The sequence below is a fragment of the Caloenas nicobarica genome, chromosome 3 (genome assembly GCF_036013445.1).
Source record: "Caloenas nicobarica isolate bCalNic1 chromosome 3, bCalNic1.hap1, whole genome shotgun sequence".
NCBI classification, from domain to species: domain Eukaryota; kingdom Metazoa; phylum Chordata; class Aves; order Columbiformes; family Columbidae; genus Caloenas; species Caloenas nicobarica.
Window position 1 is genome coordinate 1,709,151 of NC_088247.1, and position 19,686 is coordinate 1,728,836.

A 19,686-nucleotide genomic window follows, 5' to 3' on the forward strand; every position below is an offset into this window, starting at 1 on the left:
AGCCGCTCCCATCACCCTTGTGCTCCAGCCCCTTCCCCAGCTCCGTTCCCTTCTCTCAACTCGCTCCAGCACCTCGAGGCCTTTCTTGGCGTGAGGGGCCCAGAACTGCCCCCAGGATTCGAGGTTTGGCCTCCCCAGTGCCCAGCACAGGGGGAACTTCGCTGCAACCGCAACAAAGGATGAAGGGATGGATGGAAAGGATGAGTTTATCCAGTTACCGACAGATCCGGAGGCTGCGATCACAGCTGCCTCGGACAGAACCTCCACAATGCCGGCGCGCACGGTGGCTGCACTCTTGCTGTTGGCATCCAGGTGCCCCAGGAGCTGCTGGATGACGAGATGGGAATGTTGCGGCTGGAAGGAGAACAGGAACATCAGCACAGCTGCTGCGTCCACAAGGTGACAGCCTGTTTCTGTGACCCAAACAGTGACTGGGGACAAATCCTGCACACATGTCCTGTCCCTGCCCAGCTGTGGATGCAAAACACAAGGAAGCACCTGGAAGAATCCAGCTTTATATGACTAAGCAAGAGCTTGGAGCAATTTGCACAGGAAAAACGATCTAAAGAGCTGTACAGATCTAAAGGAAATTGTGACAATTAATCCTGGGGATTTCAGGGGGAAAGGATTTGATTTTTGCCTGGGTTTCCCCAAACACGTCTCTACTTCAAAAGGGTCCTGCTGAGTTACTGTGACCTGACACCTCCAATATGCATTAAAAGGATTTTATAAAATCTAGTAGTGTTGTAAAGGGTTTTAGGCAGTTTACAGGATTGAAAACAAGGAAAGACAACAGGGACTGGTGATTTGTTTCTCACAGTTCGAGTTGTCCAAGCAGAGCTGTGGCTTGGCCGAGTCTGAAAGTGAAGCAAACTTCATTTCTGCTGAAGTGGGGCAGCAGGTCTGGGGCAGCCCCAGCAGCACAGGACGGGGTGGGAAGGCGGCACCGTGCCCAACATCACGCGGGGACACAGGCAGAGTTTTATCAAGATCCATGTGGAAAAAGAAATGATGGATTTTTTCCCATCACTTTGGATTTAGCTAAATGGCATTTCCGTGGCCCCAAGTGAGAAGAGCCTGGCAGAGTCGGTCTCTGAGCATCCCTGTGCCTAAGGACAGGGACAGAATCATAGAATTGTTCTGGTTGGAAAGACCTTTAAGGTCACCGAGTCCAACCATTAACCTCGCACTGCCAAGTCCACCTCCACCCCATGTCCCTGAGAACCTCATGTCCGTCTGTCCAACCCCTCCAGGGATGGTGACTCCAGCACTGCCCTGGGCAGCCTGTTCCAATGCCCCACAGCCCTTTGGGCAAGAAATTGTTCCCCACATCCAACCTCAACCTCCCCTGGCGCAACTTGAGGCCGTTTCCTCTGCTCCTGGCGCTTGTTCCTGGGGAGCAGAGCCCGACCCCCCCTGGCTCCAAGCTCCTTTCAGGCAGGTCAGAGATCAGAAGGTCTCCCCTCAGCTCCTGTTCTCCAGCTGAACCCCCAGCTCCCTCAGCCGCTCCCATCACACTTGTGCTCCAGCCCCTTCCCCAGCTCCGTTCCCTTCTCTCAACTCGCTCCAGCACCTCAAGGCCTTTCTTGGCATGAGTGGCCCAAAACTGACCCCAGGTTTTGGAGTTTGGGCTTGTTTGCAGCATTTCAGAGGCTCACAAGCTGACTTGGGTCCCTCCCCAGCGTGTTGCTTTGACCCCACTATGGTGGGAGAAGCTCAGAACAGATGAAGCACTTGCATCCACCTTCCTCAGAGACCTCAACTCCAAAACGACCCCCATGTCCCCCTCACACAGCAGGACCGCCGGACTACGCCTGTCTCCAGCTCGTTTTGGAGCACACTCAGAGCCCAGCCCATCGCGAGAGCTCAGACTCGGCACTGCCGGGATGCGGCAATGCGGCCGCGGCTCTGACTCAGCCGTGCAGGCAGATGCAGGCGCTCCCAAGCATCCCCGTGTGTCCCCAAACGGTGCCAGCAGCCAGAGCCCCCACCTGGATCGAGTACATGATGATCCTGAAGCAGCACGTGGCAAAGATCTTCGGCTCCCAGAGCGAGTGGTTGTCCAGGTGGCTGGGGAAGAGATGGAAACGGAGGGGAAAGTCACAGTGGGTCCCCAAAACCATGCAGGGGTGCAAAGCAGCACTCAGGAGCTGCATGGAGCAAACGCTGCAGGCGAGAGCAGGGACACAAACTCCTTTCCAAGGTGATTTTTCTCAGCGACAGGTATCTATCCCATGCCACCTTCCCCATCGCATCCAAAGATAAAAGAGCTCAGCCTGCAACCCGGTCCCCATCTCCAGCACCATATCTTCGCCCAGCTCCTGCCTGCGGTTTCCCCGTGCCTCAGTTTCCCTTGTGCCAAAAACCGAGGGACGCGGGACTCACATGAGGACGGGTTTGATGGCGTTCTTGATGTTGCCATACGCCGCCCGGCCCAGCAGCTCCCGCAGACACCGCTCCGCCAGCTCCGTGGGACTCTCCTTCTCCTTCTCGGCGGCTTGCAGCGGGGAGGGGGAGCGGCTGCGAAAGCACAGGGGGGCGGTGAGACCGGCACCGAGCCTGCGGCAGCAGTTGGGTGGGAGAAGAGGAACAGAACTGGGCAAAACGGAGCAAAACGGTGGCGGCATCGGCCCCCGCGGGGCTGTGGGTCACCCCGCAGCAGCCAAATGTCACCCTGCCAGGGACACGGGGCAACTCCATCCCACAGAGCCCGGTGATAAAGCGCTGCTGGGTTGGAGCCAGATCAGAAAGCAGCTGTGGCACAGGGATTGCAGAGGAGGGGGATGTGCCAGCAGCACCGGGCTGTGCCAGGCAGTGGGGCAGCCCGTGTCCCTGGGAAGGGAGGGACAATCACAGGGAAGGATCTGGAGCCTCCAGCACACGACACACATGGACCTGCTGGAGAGGGGCCAGAGGAGCCCCAGAAATGATCCGAGGCTGGAACAGCTCTGCTGTGGGACAGGCTGAGAGAGCTGGGGGGTTCGGCTGGAGAAGAGAAGCTCCGGGGAGACCTTAGGGCGGCCTTTCTGGACTTAAAAGGGGCCCATAAGAAAGATGGGGACAGACTTTTGAGCAGGGCCTGTTGCCATAGGACAAGGGGTGATGGTTTTAAACTAAAGGAGGGAGATTCAGGCCGGACATGAGGAAGAAATTGTTTGTGCTGAGAGTGGTGAGAGCCTGGCCCAGGTTGGCCAGAGAGGTGGTGGATGAAGCATCCCTGGAGACATCCCAGGCCAGGCTGGACGGGGCTCTGAGCAACCTGAGCTGGTGCAGATGTCCCTGCTCGTGGCAGGGGGGGCACTGGGGGAGCTGGGAACGTCCCTTCAACACAAACCATCCTGTGATTCTATTTTCTTATCGGTGAGGACGCAGGACATAACATCCTCCCACGGTGGAAACAGCTTCCCAGGGGAGGAACAGCAAAGCACTCCCAGCCCAGGTCCAGTCGCATACTCCCCAGAGCAGATGCATCCCTTTTTCCATACTTGAGCTCGTTTGGCACCACACAAACACCACAAATGCTTTTACCACCGTGATGCTTCACTTTACAAGAAAAAAAGGGAAAAGGCATCTGGCCAGAAGCCAGCTTCCCAGGGCTGATACATCTCTCTTAACCTTCCAAAGGACAATCCCAGGAGGAATTTATGCCAGCTCCTCTGCCCTGTGCTTTTCTTCTACGCTATTCCGCTCCAAACACCCAGCTGGTGGCCAGCACGCAGCTGGCGGGAGGTTACGTTGGAAGAACGGAGGGTCAGCGAGCAAAACCATCTTTTAAGTTCTTCAGATTCCTCTTGCCTGGCTTTAAAACAACAGCTTTGGGAGTATTTTAGCAGGAATCCCTCACAGAGGTCAGCTCGCAGCTCAGAGCCTTTGCAAACAGTGCATTTGAACTGCAGGGACTCACCTCTCGGTCTCCTCCACATGCTGCAAGTTGAAGAGCAGCGAGGGGACGATCTTGTCCATGTGCTGCGGGTCCCAGATGTTGGCTTGGAGCTCGTCGTTCACCGTCTTCCTCACCACTCCTTGCAGGCCTTTAATGCCGGACATCCGGATCCTGGGGAGCAAATGGACACCAAAATGCTCCATATCTATACAGCATACGTAATTTTACATTTATATACACAAATATATACGTGGGTGAAACTGCAAGAAGTTGGAGAGAAGACACTGATTTGGTTTGGCTGTGGGATGTCTCCATTCTCTGGCTGCGGTTTTCCCATTTTTCCCCCTTCCCAGAAGCTGCATCCATGGGGATGATGGATGCTCAGGAAATCCAGGTGCTTTTTGATATCTGTGTCCTTTCTGAGTCCAATAAAATCATCAATAAAAATTTCCTGGCGCAGCAGGATTCCCAGGGCTGGAACCAGCCGCTCAACACCCACTGCTGACGCCTGAGAAAGACACCACACGCTTATCTGCAGAAATAAATGCATTAAATAACCCACTCTGAGGTCTCCGTGACACATTTTGCAGATCTAATCAAGGCAATAATCCGACTGAGACACGAGGAGCTCTGAGCAGGACCAAGGGCCCAGGGAAGCGGCGCCTCCGTTTTAATTACAGGAGCTGCAGAATTTGTCTTTTCCAATCTCCAGTGCAATTTAGCTGGCGTCACCAGTGCCCTGAAGGCCAAATGGAAATAATGAGCCTTCTGCATTATTTCCTTATTAAGGAAATAAAAGAAAAAAACCCCTGTGTGTCTGCAGTGGTGAAAAGAGACAAGCCTGGTCTTCGGAGACAAGGCTCCGTGAGCAGTGGTGAACCTCAGGGGTTCATCCCTCTGCAAGAAAACTGGTCCCTGGTACCGCAGCTCCAGGAACAGCATCAACACCATGTGCTGAGATGCTGCCCGACATCTGGGCTCGACAGAAATCTGGTCCTTGGCAGCAGAATCCTCCTGCTCGGAGCTTCCCGGTGAGAGCCATGAGTGCTAAACCATCGGTGCTACAGCATCGGTGCCTCCCAGGACCATTGCAAACGCTGGGTCTTTTTAAATACATCCCCGACAGGCCTGGCTTGGGTGGCAGTAAACAACATTAATCTGGCTGCTTTAGCAGTAATTAATCCTCCCGGGTGCATTTCCCCATCCCAGCAAAGCAAGTGAGTCCTCGATGCTGTCTAGAGAGATGTAACCACCTTTAAACATGGAAAATAAGAGCACGGGGCTGCAGGAGGCAGTTTTTGAGCGAATATTCATGCTGCTAAGAGTGGGGAGCCTCTTCCCATCATCATCATCCTCCTTTTGGGGTCAGGATCACTCCCTTGCCTCCTGCTCTCAGCTCCAGCTGCCCTGGACTGAAGGCGAGAAACGCTTAAAGATGTACTGGGGTAGCCCCGTGATGGGCAGACTGCTCACGTTTTGGCCCAAAAAACCAAGCTGGAAGCCCAAGGGCAGATTTGTCCCTTGTCTTGTCATCAGTTGTGGCCAGAGTGAGCATAGCTGCCCTGTTCTCAGAACAAAAAAGGCAAACCAACTTCTCTGGCACACGTGTAATGCTGCACACAGTATCCCACACAGCAATAGAGGCTGGATATGTGCTCTAGTGTGTTTTCCAGGCTCCTGCTTCATCCTCCTGTGTAGTCAGGAGGGTTTAATGCCTGGAAAATAAAGGAGGGTTGAGAACAGCAGCCTGAGCAGCTCTGGGGTATCACTGAGCAAATCCATCACGGCACAAAGCAACCGCTCCCCGCAGCCTGGATCCAGCCTGTCCCCAAAAGCAGGGGATTGTCTGCTCTTTTTTTACAATGGGGGTGGTGAGAGCCTGTCCCAGGTTGGCCAGAGAGGTGGTGGCTGAAGCATCCCTGGAGACATCCCAGGCCAGGCTGGACGGGGCTCTGAGCAACCTGAGCTGGTGCAGATGTCCCTGCTCATGGCAGGGGGGGCACTGGGGGAGCTGGGAACGTCCCTTCCCACCCAAACCATCCTGTGGTTCTAAGAAAGGCAGAGGCTGGGGGCACAGGCCCCCCGAGATGTGCTTGCAGAGCCAGGGACACCCCACGGGTGACACTCACTTCGTCCGGATGTCCAGGTCGTCGTGGCTGGAGTGGCACATCTCGCTGAAGCGGGAGACAAAGAAGTCGTAGCTGCGGTGATAGGATGGGGTGTCCTCTTCGATGTTGGCAAACTTCACAAACTGAGAGAGGAGAAGAAAGAGGGGGGTCAACCCAGAGGGCACGACAACAAAAATATCCTTAAAATTCCTCTCCAAAGCAGCAGACGAGGCTCTGAGTTAAGGATCACTAATACACAGCACATATTAGTAACAAGAGATAAATTTGCCCCCAGCTTCTTTCCATCCTCCCAGATGGCACAAAATCCGGCCAACATTTCCCAAACTTTGCTGCAGGGGTGAAAACAGCCTTGGAAATGCCAGCGGAGAATCCAATTGTGAGCAGGTTGTTTAACCACATCCCAGATCTCGCCTGCAGCACCAGGACCCAGCGCGGCCGTGCCAACAGGTGCGGAGCTCGCCAGAAACACCAGCGGAGCAACGGAGCTGGACTTTAAGCTTTCGTGGAGAGAATTAAAGAGGAAGAAAAATTAAACATGTTTCTGAAGCTTTTGCCTGAATTCAGAAAAGATGAGAACAAAGGGTCAGGAAGGAAGGGGGAACCTCAGCTCACCCTGTCGTGCTGAGAGGGGTAGCTTGAAAAAAAGGAAAAATAAATAAAATCTCAACAGAACAAGAGCTGCCATGAAATGGCAGCACCAGCTGCTGGCTGGAACACACAGAGCGTTCAGTCTGTATCCACCCAAGAGCACCGGGTGCTGCGAAGGGATGAGGTTTATCCTTGACCTGGGACAAAAATGTGCCACTGAGTCTCTGTGCTTCATCCTCCCACTCGGAGCAAGGGTGTAAGCAGCTGCTTGCCAAGATTTAGGCAGAGAAATCTGCTGGCTGCTTTCATGGGGACAGACTTTTGAGCAGGGCCTGTTGCCATAGGACAAGAGGCGATGGTTTTAAACTAAAGGAGGGAGATTCAGGCCAGACATGAGGGAGAAATTGTTTGTGCTGAGGGTGGTGAGAGCCTGTCCCAGGTTGGCCAGAGAGGTGGTGGCTGAACCATCCCTGGAGACATCCCAGGCCAGGCTGGACGGGGCTCTGAGCAACCTGAGCTGGTGCAGATGTCCCTGCCCATGGCAGGGGGGGCACTGGGGGAGCTTTAATGGTCCCTTCCCACACAAACCATCCCGTGATTCCATGACTTTGTGCTCCTGTGCTGCACTGAGGCCATTTGCACAATTAAGGGACAGGATGGTCCTTGTCCAAGCAACCCCCCAACCACCCTGGCTGTTCACTGCTCTCCCAGTGTTACTGGGAGATGCGATGCTGGTGCAGCTCCATTGCTTACGACAGCTCTGCAGTCGCACCGAGCGATCCCACATCACTCAAACTGTCCTGGATCGAGGTACTACAACTACTGGGTTTCTCTTTCAGCTGGGAAAGGAGGTTGTAGCATGGAGGGTGTTGGGCTCTGCTCCCCAGGAACAAGCGCCAGGACCAGAGGAAACGGCCTCAAGTTGCGCCAGGGGAGGTTGAGGTTGGATGTGGGGAACAATTTCTTCCCCAAAGGGCTGTGGGGCATTGGAACAGGCTGCCCAGGGCAGTGCTGGAGTCACCATCCCTGGAGGGGTCGGACAGACAGAGATGAGGTTCTCAGGGACATGGGGCAGTGCCAGGGGTGGGTTAATGGTTGGACTCAATGATCTTGAGGGTCTGTTCCAACCAAAACGATTCTACCGTTCTATGACCTAACCCACCTCCAAGGGGTTACGTGCCCACCTGGCACTTCTCAGGGTGCTCAGCACGCTCTGCAGATGCCCAGCCACACGGGAGCTCCTTCTTCACCCCCATTCTATCAGCGGGCTTTTCTCACTTCTTGCTTTCTGCATTTTTTGACATCCAGCCCTGCCAGAAGAGAAGCAGCAGCACCCCCCCGGTGCCCCTCACAGCTGGCACAGCCATCCCACCCATCTCAGTCCATCACGCTGGCGCTGATGAGCGTGTACCCGCTGCTATTAATACCAGCAGCTGCAAAGTCTGGCTCTGAGCAAGCTCAGCCCCGCCAGGAACCATTCCCAGAGTGCAGGGACCGGCTCCAACTGATAAACTCCTCTTACTCACCAGAAAAATGCAGGTTTGTTATATAAGGAACCTCCGTACCAAGCAGAGCTCAAAGTAGGTTTTTTAGATTTTTTTTTTTCAGCTCATGGCAACTCGACGTGCGACCGGAGGTGAGGGAAGGATGCAGAACAAGGAGCAGTAACGGGGATCCCCGCGGCAGCTCTGGGAGAGCCGTCCCAAGCATCCCATGGCCAAAAAGTATTGTGAAATCAAGGAGAAAAATGGCTTCTCCACAGCCAGTATCTGCAGGTATCAACCCCACACCCACACAAGGGACAGCAGCTCATTTTGTCCCATCATGGAACCAGCTCATCCCTGCCCAAAGCCCCGGGGATTGCCAGCCGACCCATCCACGCCAGCACCCAACCGGTTCAGCTCCTGGCCCGGTGCCACTCTGCCCAGTGACACTGGATGTGGCACGGGGGTCACATCTGCCCACAGCTGGAGGCAGCTGCCCTCCCTGCACCCATCTGTAGCAGGGCCAGAACTTAGAAAAAGCAGCCAAGAGCAGAGACAAACGGGCCTCGAAGCCTCCTTGCTCTGCCAATGGGACATTTTTAGGACTCCGCCACTCGCTCACAGACTGTTGCATTTTTCCAAGAGGCGGCTGTCCCTGCGAGGGTGACTACAGGACATTGAATCACAGAATCATTTTGGTTGGAGAAGACCCTCGAGTCCAACCGTTCCCCCAGCCCTGGCACTGCCCCATGTCCCTGAGAACCTCATGTCCGTCTGTCCAACCCCTCCAGGGATGGTGACTCCAGCACTGCCCTGGGCAGCCTGTTCCAATGCCCCACAGCCCTTTGGGGAAGAAATTGTTCCCCACATCCAACCTCAACCTCCCCTGGCGCAACTTGAGGCCGTTTCCTCTGGTCCTGGCGCTTGTTCCTGGGGAGCAGAGCCCGAGCCCCCCTGGCTCCAAGCTCCTTTCAGGCAGGTCAGAGATCAGAAGGTCTCCCCTCAGCTCCTGTTCTCCAGCTGAACCCCCAGCTCCCTCAGCCGCTCCCATCACACTTGTGCTCCAGCCTCATTCCTTTCTCTGAACCATCCAGAAACAAAAAGCAGCACCAGGATACATGGAAATGACCCACTGAGAGCTGCACTGGCAGGAAAGGAGGCATCAAACCTTCAGGGAAAGCAACTTATTTTCACTAACAGGCAACGCATCCCAGCCAAAAAGCTGCTTTGCAGCTTTACGTCGTTTTTCCACTAAGAAAACAGTTTAAAACATTGAAATGCAACACTATTTCTGCTTTGGTTTGTGGGGGCGCAGGGCTGGGCAGCTTGGGGTTCCCGTGCCTGGAGCCAAGAAGCTGCAACTGCAACACGGCTGGGAGAGCAGAGAGCAAGCGCGGGGAAGCGCGAGGAGAAGCAAAACAACGGCTGGGAAGGGATAACGCCGCCTCCTAGAAATACATCAGACATAAATACATCAGAAGAGGAACATCAAGGCGGGGGAAGAGCCGTTTAAATGGAAGATCAATGTTGGTTCGAAGGGAAAATAAAATAGAAATGACATGGAGCTGGAAATTAGATGGTTCCTACCCAAAGCGGGGAGGTTGCCCTAACGAGGATGAGGAACCAAAGTGGATTGAAGCTGCAGCTCCATATGTTCACCCTGGGGATTACAGGATGGGGTTATAGCGATCAGGGGATGTTGGATTTTCGCTGCGGCCGTGGATCCGGGCGGGCTGGTCCCCGGGATCAGCCCCTGCGCAGCCCAACCCCTCGGTGAGGTGGGAGATGTGTTCCAAGCCAGATTTTCACGCCGCGGAGAGTGACTCACACGGAGCAGGTTTCTATAAACAACCTCCTCCCGCCTTCGCCATCAGCTCCGTTATTGTGAAGATTGCTTGAGACAGCACCCTCTAATTAAGCACGAGCCTGAGGCACATTTCTCATTAGCAGACAGAGGAAGAAGTGTCTCATTATCATTACTCACTTTTCTATAAAAGCCCACAAGTTTTCAGTGCTGTTTGTCCTCTGAATGCTGCCACCAGTGAGAACCCAAAAAAAAAAAAGCATCACTAAACCATCATTCCTGATCTGGACTCCTCAATAAAACAAGAGGGAGGTGATTCTGCCCCTCTGCTCTGCTCTGTGAGACCCCCCTGCAGTGCTGGGCCAGCTCTGGGTCCTCAGCACAGGACACACATGGAGCTGCTGGAGAGGGGCCAGAGGAGCCCCAGAAATGACCCGAGGCTGGAACAGCTCTGCTGGGAGGACAGGCTGGGAGAGCTGGGGGGTTCAGCTGGAGAAGAGAAGCTCCGGGGAGACCTTAGTGCGGCCTTTCTGGACTTAAAAGGGGCCCACAAGAAAGATGGGGACAGACTTTTGAGGAGGGCCCGTTGTGATAGGACAAGGGGTGATGGTTTGAAACTAAAGGAGGGGAGATTCAGACTGGATACAAGCAAGAAATTGTTTGCGCTGAGGGTGGTGAGAGCCTGGCCCAGGTTGGCCAGAGAGGTGGTGGCTGAACCATCCCTGGAGACATCCCAGGCCAGGCTGGACGGGGCTCTGAGCAACCTGAGCTGGTGCAGATGTCCCTGCCCATGGCAGGGGGGGCACTGGGGGAGCTGGGAAGGTCCTTTCAACCCAAATCGTTCTATAATTCTTTGATCCTCCTCTCTGTGGCTGCTCTCTGGACACTTCTCAGGTCCTTGCAAGGTGTCCAAGCAGAGCCCAGCATCAGAGGGGCCACTGGCACCTGGCACGGAACTGAACCTCAACGGGAGCTGCTGGCGTGGAGCCAGGGAGGGGACAGCCCTTACGGTGCCACGGCAGAGACTTGAGGGGACCAGTCCCGTGACAGATGTCCTCAAGCAGGAGGCATTAGGTCAAGGCAAGATAGAGCCCTGCCTCATTTTTCATGCCCGTGTGGGGCAAACCTCCCATGTTCAGGCAGCCATGGAGGTGAGAGATGGTCATAGAATCATAGAATAGTTTGGGTTTTAGTTTAAAACGATCACCCCGTGTCCTATCACAACAGGCCCCGTTAAAAAGTCTGTCCCCATCTTATGGGCCCCTTTTAAGTACTGACAGGCCACAATAAGGATGATCAGCTCCATTTAAACCCGTTCTTAGAAAGCCGCAAGGACAGATGCTGCTTGTCCAAGCCAAGCTACTGGGCACCGGCAGAGGCCTCGCAAGCCCAGGTGTCAAGTACACCCAGTGTTCCCAGTGAAAACCAGCAGAAAGGCCATGCACACGTGGCTGCCAGCCAGGACCAGCAGTTTGGATGCTGGGAGGACGTCACCTTTGTTCATTCGTCCTCCTTTCCCCTCATTTCATGTCTGTGACCGGCACATCCCAGCCCAGCTAAGCCACTTAGTGCAAGCCACGGCTTTGTTTAAGCCAGCCCTTTGCTGAGCACAAAGAGCTCCCAAAATCCATGGGGATCACCTCCCGAGCTGGTCTGTTGTCCAGAACTGCTGACAGCCCCCCTGTGCTCAGGCTCATTTAGGAAAAGCTGAATTCAAGAGTGAGAAGGCAGCAGAGATCAGAGACCAGCGACAGCTCACAGCAAACAGCAGGGACAGCACATGGGGTCTCAGAAACCTCGCACACGAGAGGGGACACCATAAACCCTCCCCTGCAGCCTCTCCCCATCCTTTCCCAACAAGTCTTCCTGTCCTGGCAGAGAAGTGGGGGTGACAGACTGGGTGGAAAGCCCAGGGAAGGGTCAGCGGGGTGCTGTGCCACCACCCGCCGCGTTCCTCCTCACCGAGTTGGTCCCCAGGATCTGCAGGTTGGGCTTCTCCGACTCCAGCAGCTTGGCCACCATCTTGAGGAAGCTCTCCACGAAGAGGTTGATGCTCTGGCAGTGGCAGGCCATGAGGAGCTGGTCCAGGGCCTCCATGGCAATGCACACGTAGCTGCGAGCAGAGAGGCCGAGGTTAGCTCCCAACAGCAGCATGGGCCCACGGCCATCCCTCCTCATCCTCCCTCCCAAACCCGCTGCGTGCCCACCAGCAAAATGCCAACCTCTTCCACTGGCTGACCCACGGAGAAATTTTTTACACCCAGAATAACCTTGGAATAGTGTTAGGTGCTGCTGGCTGCTCCCAGCATCTCTCCTCTGAGTGAAGACCCAGCAACACTTTGCATCTCCCCGCACACCGCCTGTGGGCCTCCCTTGCTCTGAACTGGTCTTTATATTACAAAATCATAGAATCATTTTGGTTGGAGAAGATCATCAAGTCCAACCATTACCCACCCCTGGCACTGCCCCATGTCCCTGAGAACCTCATGTCCGTCTGTCCAACCCCTCCAGGGATGGTGACTCCAGCACTGCCCTGGGCAGCCTGTTCCAATGCCCCACAGCCCTTTGGGGAAGAAATTGTTCCCCACATCCAACCTCAACCTCCCCTGGCGCAACCTGAGGCCGTTTCCTCTCATCTTCTTGAGGCCTTTCCGTACTTAAAAAGGGTCAATAAGAAAGCTGAGGACAGACTTTTGAGCAGGGCCTGTTGCGATAGGACAAGGGGTGATGGTTTTAAACTAAAGGAGGGAGATTCAGGCCAGATATGAGGAAGAAATTGTTTGTGCTGAGGGTGGTGAGAGCCTGGCCCAGGTTGGCCAGAGAGGTGGTGGATGAACCATCCCTGGAGACATCCCAGGCCAGGCTGGACGGGGCTCTGAGCAACCTGAGCTGGTGCAGATGTCCCTGCTCATGGCAGGGGGGGCACTGGGGGAGCTTTAACGGTCCCTTCCCACCTGAACCATTCTATGATATCTTGATTTCGAGCACAATTCCTCTTTTAACCTCCATTTTCGAGCCAGCTCCTTTCCCGGCCGATTTGCAGCCTCGGTGTCCTGCAGCAGCCACCAGCTTGTGCTGCAAGAAGAAAACTCAAAAGCACCGGGCTCGGCGGCAGCGACGTGGGCAGGAGCTGCACATCTGCCTGCACGTTGACGGGCAGCTGGGGAGGCACCTGCTCTCTCAGGGGAAAAAGAAACTGTCTGATAAAGCCTGGACTTCCAGGTTCCAGCTGGTACAACACAGCAAGATCCATCCCATCTCCTGAGGCCCCAGAAATGTTGACATCTGGCTCCAGTCTTGAGTAGATTCTCCGGTGTCTTGTAGCATGGTTGAGCCTCTGCTGCAGCTTGTCTGTCCTTCAGACACTGCTACAGCTCTTCTATATATGGTGAAAATAAGCAGCCAACTCTTCCTGGATCTGTGAAGCTCTTGCCCATCTGTCAAACTGGGCTAAAACTGGCCCAGAGGGAAAAAAAAAAAAAGGTATGAAGAGGTGACTGACAAGCAGTGTGAAGCATCAAGCTCCTTTCTTATTGGAAACAAGGCTGAAAACAACATTCTGTGTCCACTATTATTGCGACAGAGTGGCTTCTCTTTTGGGGACAACTGGACACAGGCCACTGAGAGGGAAAAGGGACACCTGTGGAGTTGTCACGTCCCAGCCACCCTCTTACAGATGGTGAGTTGCATTGCTGCGAACTCAAATGAGAACACTTTCTCCTTTTAGTGATAAAGGTAACAAAAAGATGAGACCAAACAGCGCTGAAATCAAGGCTGCCTTCAGCTCACAGGCAGGAGAGGCACCCACGTGCCCTGCTGCTCCCCCCAGCGCCGACCCACAAACGAAAGGTTGATGAAATGCCTGAAGCGGGTTTGAAAAGTTAAGACTTTGAAAATTAGCTCGTGCTCCAACCCAATTACATGCCTCTAAGCACAGGCGGCGGAGGAAGGAATATATCCCCCCCACACCCGCCGAGGCTTGTCATCAGATGTCAAAAAAAATCTTTGAAAGCCTTTTCTTTTCCCAACATAGCAAGCGGAGCCTGTTAACAGCCGCTTAACCGCAGAACATCAGGCAGAGCTTTGAATGCCCTGTCACTCCGGATGACGGGTGATGTGGATGAGGCTTTGAAGGTTTTCCAACTTCTAGCACTTCTCCGGCAGGCTGCTGCCTTCTCTTCCCCCAGGATAAAAGGCAGGCTGGAGTTCGCAGCATGAAGCTGAGCCGTTGTTTGTCTGTCGTGGCTTTGTTCAGGAGACGACGAGAATCAAGCCAGGAGGGATTTCAAAGGGAAGGAGCCCTCCCCGTGCTCCCCTGGAGTTTCTAATCGGGCCAGCCAACTATTTCCAGGTGGGCGCTTCTCTCCTTGCAGTAAACACGGCAAAGCTGGAAGCGATGTGGGGAGGGAGGGCGAAGGGAACAGGGTCCAGTCAGGACCACACAGGTGAGTGGGACAGAACAAACACAGCAATTTCCATCCAGTCCAGCGCATCCCTATCGCGTGCTCTCTGGAAAAGCGTCAGCACGCTGCCCCTCATCATAGAATCCAGCCTGAATCTCCCTCCTTTAGTTTGAAACCATCACCCCTTCTCCTATCGCAACAGGCCCTGCTCAAAAGTCTGTCCCCATCTTTCTTATCAGCCACTTTTAAGTCCAGAAAGGGCCTGAATCCCCTCCCTCCACCTCATCCTTGATCCCACTTGTACGACATCACCAGAGCTCAGCAGAGGTGTTCATGGGGTACAACACACCCAAGCTTGTCCTGAATAACTCCCAGCAAGCTGCAGGCAGGGCCACCCTGCCCAGCTGCTTGCCCACAGCCAGCCAGACTTCCATCTGGCTCTAGAAGAGCCACTCTGGGCTTTTAAAGGCCTGGAGGGTGCCACAGGCTCCTGATGATGGGCCAGGGGATGATGGCAGTCCTGCTGCTGGGAACAAACACCATACACACACAGACTACACAAATATGGACAGGACGATGCCAGGGAAACGCTACGTGGCTCCCGGCTTGCCTGGTGCCTTGCAGCTTAGGTAGCTGACCATGAGCCAGCGTGTGCCCAGGTGGCCAAGAGGCCACCAGCATCCTGGCTGGGACCAGCACTGGTGTGGCCAGCAGGCCCAGGGCAGTGACCGTCCTGTGCTGGGCACCGGGGAGGCCAAACCTCCAATCCTGGGGCAGTTCTGGGCCCCTCACGCCCCGAAAGGCCTTGAGGTGCTGGAGCGAGTTGAGAGAAGGGAACGGAGCTGGGGAAGGGGCTGGAGCACAAGGGTGATGGGAGCGGCTGAGGGAGCTGGGGGTTCAGCTGGAGAACAGGAGCTGAGGGGAGACCTTCTGATCTCTGACCTGCCTGAAAGGAGCTTGGAGCCAGGGGGGGTCGGGCTCTGCTCCCCAGGAACAAGCGCCAGGAGCAGAGGAAACAGCCTCAGGTTGCGCCAGGGGAGGTTGAGGTTGGATGTGGGGAACAATTTCTTCCCCAAAGGGCTGTGGGGCATTGGAACAGGCTGCCCAGGGCAGTGCTGGAGTCACCATCCCTGCAGGGGTTGGACAGACGGACACGAGGTTCTCAGGGACATGGGGCAGTGCTGGGGTTGGGGTAACGGTTGGACTCGATGACCTTGAGGGTCTTTTCCAACCAAATTGGCTCTATGCTAAGGAGTTTGCACATCCCTGCGTGATCCCACATCTCACTTTCGGAGGCAGGACGCGCTCGGGTCTCTCTGTGCTGTGCTCACAGCTTCAGGACAGCGCGGAGCACACAGGAGCTGTGTACCCCACACACCCCAGCCCTTGCCTGCGCCCCTTCTGCTGTCTGGTGTCCCATCATTGTGCAGCCACTGGGGTGGCTGGACCAGCCTCCCAGCCCTTACCCATATCGGTGCCGGCTCACGTCTCGGATGAGCCGCTCGGAGAGGTAGGCACCGATGCGATCCAGCTTCTCCGGGGCAGAAAGGGCATAAAACGTCAGCTTCTCCATGTTGGTCTTCACCAGCCCATCCTGAAAAGGAGCAGCACAGGGTGTGACAACCTCGCACCCACCCCGGGCAAACATCAGGAGCATTTCTGCAGCAAGCCTTGGCAGCGATGCCAGAGGTCTGGTGCACGCTGGTCCTGTCCCAGTGCTTCTGCACACCTTGTACACCACGGGAGGCAAAGGAGGATCATATTTAACCTCAGCTTGGCCTCCATTGAGCACCCCAGACTGTAAATACAACAAGAACCACTTGTCAGCCTCGAGCAATATCCCAGCCCCAAGCGGGACAGGGGCAGACATGGACCTGCTGGAGAGGGGCCAGAGGAGCCCCAGGAATGACCCGAGGCTGGAACAGCTCTGCTGGGAGGACAGGCTGAGAGAGCTGGGGGGTTCAGCTGGAGAAGAGAGACTCTGGGGAGACCTTAGTGCGGCCTTTCTGGACTTCAAAGGGATGAGAAGAAAGATGGGGACAGACTTTTGAGCAGGGCCTGTTGTGATAGGGCAAGGGGTGATGGTTTTAAACTTAAGGAGGGAGATTCAGGCCAGACATGAGGAAGAAATTGTTTGTGCTGAGGGTGGTGAGAGCCTGGCCCAGGTTGGCCAGAGAGGTGGTGGCTGAACCATCCCTGGAGACATCCCAGGCCAGGCTGGACGGGGCTCTGAGCAACCCGAGCTGGTGCAGATGTCCCTGCCCATGGCAGGGGGGCACTGGGGGAGCTGGGAAGGTCCCTTCAATCCAAACCACCCTGTGATTCTATGGAGCCAAAGCATTGCCCGCCTCCCAGGAGCTCTTTCTGGGAAAGTCGCACGACATCCCTGCAACCCAAGCACTGGAGCTTCGTCAAGTGAAGCAGCATTTCATCTACCTCTGGGTCCTCGGGGAAGATGTTGTCGACGAGTCTTTTGTAGCGAGGCCGCAGGGCACCACAGCAGCCGCACACGCCTGCAAGAGATGAGACAGAGCCGGTGAGCAGGGACAAAATCCTCAGCTCCTGGGCAATCCCCGGCGTGAAGGTGCCTTTGGTGGAAAACGCATCCTTGGATTCAGTGGGGAAGCCTTGGAAGAGGACATGGCACCAAGCTGATGACATCCCAGAGTTTTGCAGCCAAAAAAAACCAAGGGAAGAACACCGCAGCTGCGAGGCAGGGAATTGGCTGGCGACCAGCATCATTTGACGTAGGACTGCAGGGTTATCTGCTTTTCTCACCCAAGAAAGCAACCTCCAGAGGCCACAATGTCCCAAGTTCCCCTAAATCTGGGCCTCTGTGTCTTGCAAGATCCTCTTTTGCGGGTCCTCAGACCACGAGCTCTTTCCTCCGATGATTCACCCAAGGGCACATCACTCACAGCCTGCCCCGTGCAGTGACAACGAGAGCTCAGGCTGCTGGAGATGGCGACAGAAAAAGAACAGAGAGCATTTTATGAAGGCTACAAAAGGAAAACGCGTTTTTCCTGTTTGCAGTTCCAAAGCTGAGCTGTTGAGAATCACCAAACCCCTTCGATTGCCCCTCTACCTTTGGGCTGCCGGACCACGGTCTGTCTCCCCCGAGGGGACACCAAGGGACCTGTGTTCCGCAGGACACCGACACAACCATCCCCATCCTCAATTTTTGAGTGGCCTCAGATGTGCCAGCAGCCTTTCCCTGATGCACAAGCCTTGAGGCAAAACCTCTTGCAGCAGCAACTTTGCAGAGCAGCAAACACCGGGCATCACCCTCATCCCGACTCAGAGCAATTAGCCCCGGCCACCAAATGTCCCAAACGCAGCCGCCATCCCCTGCTCTGCTTTCAGGGGGCTGCCAAGGCAGGGGTTTGCAACCTGGGTATTTATCCCTGTGCCACATCCCGTTTCTCATGCTCCACAGCAGCCAGGGATGCCCCAATCTTCAGTTTGGGGGTGGCCGGTGGTCCAGGAGGGCTCCTGAGCATCCGCTGTGCTCCCATACACACGGAGCATGGGGACAGTGGCAGCAGCAGAGGGTTCAGCATCTCTGGGCACCTCCGCGCTGCTACATCCCCCCCCGTGGAAAGCTGTACCAGCACTGCCCGGCCTCCCAGCCACTGATTAATATCTGCAGAGTTTGTTTATTTTAAAAAAGGGGAAAGAAAATTAGATTGCTGGATGCGCTACCCTCCCCAGCGCCGCTCTGAGGGCTTTGCACGCCAGGACCCCCCGGCTCCAGCACAACGAATATTTTCCCCGGCGTTTGGTGTTACTGGGGTGCTGCACCCACCGGGGAGATTGGTGTCAGCCCCCGCCAAGCATTGGCTTTTGTGAGCCCGGGGACACGTGAGCAATTCGGGGCTGCTTTTTCGCAACTGCCGGCGAGACGCAGAAGCCGGGGGGACAAAGGCTGCGGCGGCGAGAGCCGGGGATCGCTCCGCTTGGAACGCATGAGCTCACGGCTGCTCGTGCCAGCTCCCGGCACCCGTGTGCTCACACAGGGGAGGTAGACGCTTGTTTTGGGGTCCCCTTTGGGGTCCCCAGGCCCAGCACTCCCAGCAAAGAGCTCCTTTCACCCCCCGCACATTCCCGCTAGCAAATATTTTATTTCTGAGTCTCGCATCCGCTGCTCTCCCTCCTCCCTTCTCAGCTGCTTGCGATCGATTTTGCTTTTTCCAAAGTACCTTTAAACTGGCCTCTTAATAAATTCTCGTTTGCCATTCACACAAATGAGCTTCTGATGATCTCCTGCATCATCTTCATGAATTCCCCTCGCCCCGGACGGCCGAGGCAGCGCGACTTATCCCACCGCGCCGGTGTCCCAGCAGGGGCCACGAGCTCTCCCTGCAAAATATCTGGAAATTTTCCCCATAAATGATCCCATTACCCAAGAGACCTATTCCCTTCCACCTCCTGCAGCCTCTTCAGTGATTATCTCACCTCCAGAAATGTGACTGTGGAGTATTTTTGGGACAAATGTACATTTCTAGCCCTGGGAAAGGAGCACAGAGCCCAACCGCGTTCCCAATCCCCCACCCTCATCGCGATGAATGAAGCTGAGGAGCAGACACAGCACGGATCCCATCAATAATAATCGCATAATTAAAGCTAACGCCTTCCCTCTCACCTAACACGACCTCTTCTTCCAGAAGCAGGAGATTTTTAAAGCCTCACCTAAAGAAATTCAGCAGCAGCAGAGAGACGAAAACCCGAAGCACCTCCCAGGAGAGGGGACCCGGGGGACCCATCGGTCCCATGGCGTGGGGGGACAGAGATGGTCCAGACGGGGTGAACGGGAACGTTGCTCAACCCAAAGCCACCGGTGAGGTCCCACCACGGCCCAGCAGAAGGACAAGGTCTCCAAAGGAGACTCTCTGGTGTCCAGTGAGAGGGCTGAGCTCCCTGAGCACAGCCCTGAAAGGGTCTCTCCGGCATCAAACCGAGAATAACTTTCCTGCCCCAAACCTCTGCTTGCTCTCGGTTCTGCCCGACATACACACGCACAGACAGAGGGACCAGAAATCCTTAAAAAAAGCAGAATAAAAATGGCACAGACCTTGAGGAAAGAGGAAATTTTCCCCTTGTTTCATTTCCTCCCTCCCAGGACTTTCCAGAGAGCAACAAACCCCAGTCTGGTCCTGATGCCGGGGCTGAAATCAGGTCTGGATGGGACCCCCCCAGACCCTGACAGCACCAAACCTTAACGCTAGGGCTGGCAACAACCCCCCGCTAAAAAGGCTCTCAGACTTTTTTTTTTTTTTTCTATGATTCTGTTTTTCCAGATGCTGTTTTCCTTTAGCACCCACCACGCCGTCTCCATCCACCACCCCTGAGCAACGCACCAACTTGATGGCATTCCGGGGGGGACACACACAAAACC

General features: G+C 55.2%; 1 protein-coding gene across 2 annotated transcripts in view; it reads right to left on the reverse strand.

The window, feature by feature from the left end:
• EFR3B (EFR3 homolog B) overlaps positions 1-19,686 on the reverse strand; it is a 40,513-nt gene that overhangs the window by 10,983 nt on the left and 9,844 nt on the right. For both annotated transcript variants that reach the window (XM_065631572.1, XM_065631571.1), the window contains 8 exons: positions 16,728-16,804; positions 15,758-15,885; positions 11,851-12,001; positions 6,013-6,134; positions 3,905-4,054; positions 2,386-2,520; positions 1,992-2,070; positions 219-354 (listed from right to left, as the gene is read on the reverse strand). In XM_065631572.1, coding sequence (XP_065487644.1) covers positions 219-354; positions 1,992-2,070; positions 2,386-2,520; positions 3,905-4,054; positions 6,013-6,134; positions 11,851-12,001; positions 15,758-15,885; positions 16,728-16,804 — 978 coding nt within the window. Of the gene's footprint in view, positions 1-218; positions 355-1,991; positions 2,071-2,385; positions 2,521-3,904; positions 4,055-6,012; positions 6,135-11,850; positions 12,002-15,757; positions 15,886-16,727; positions 16,805-19,686 lie in introns of those variants that run through there.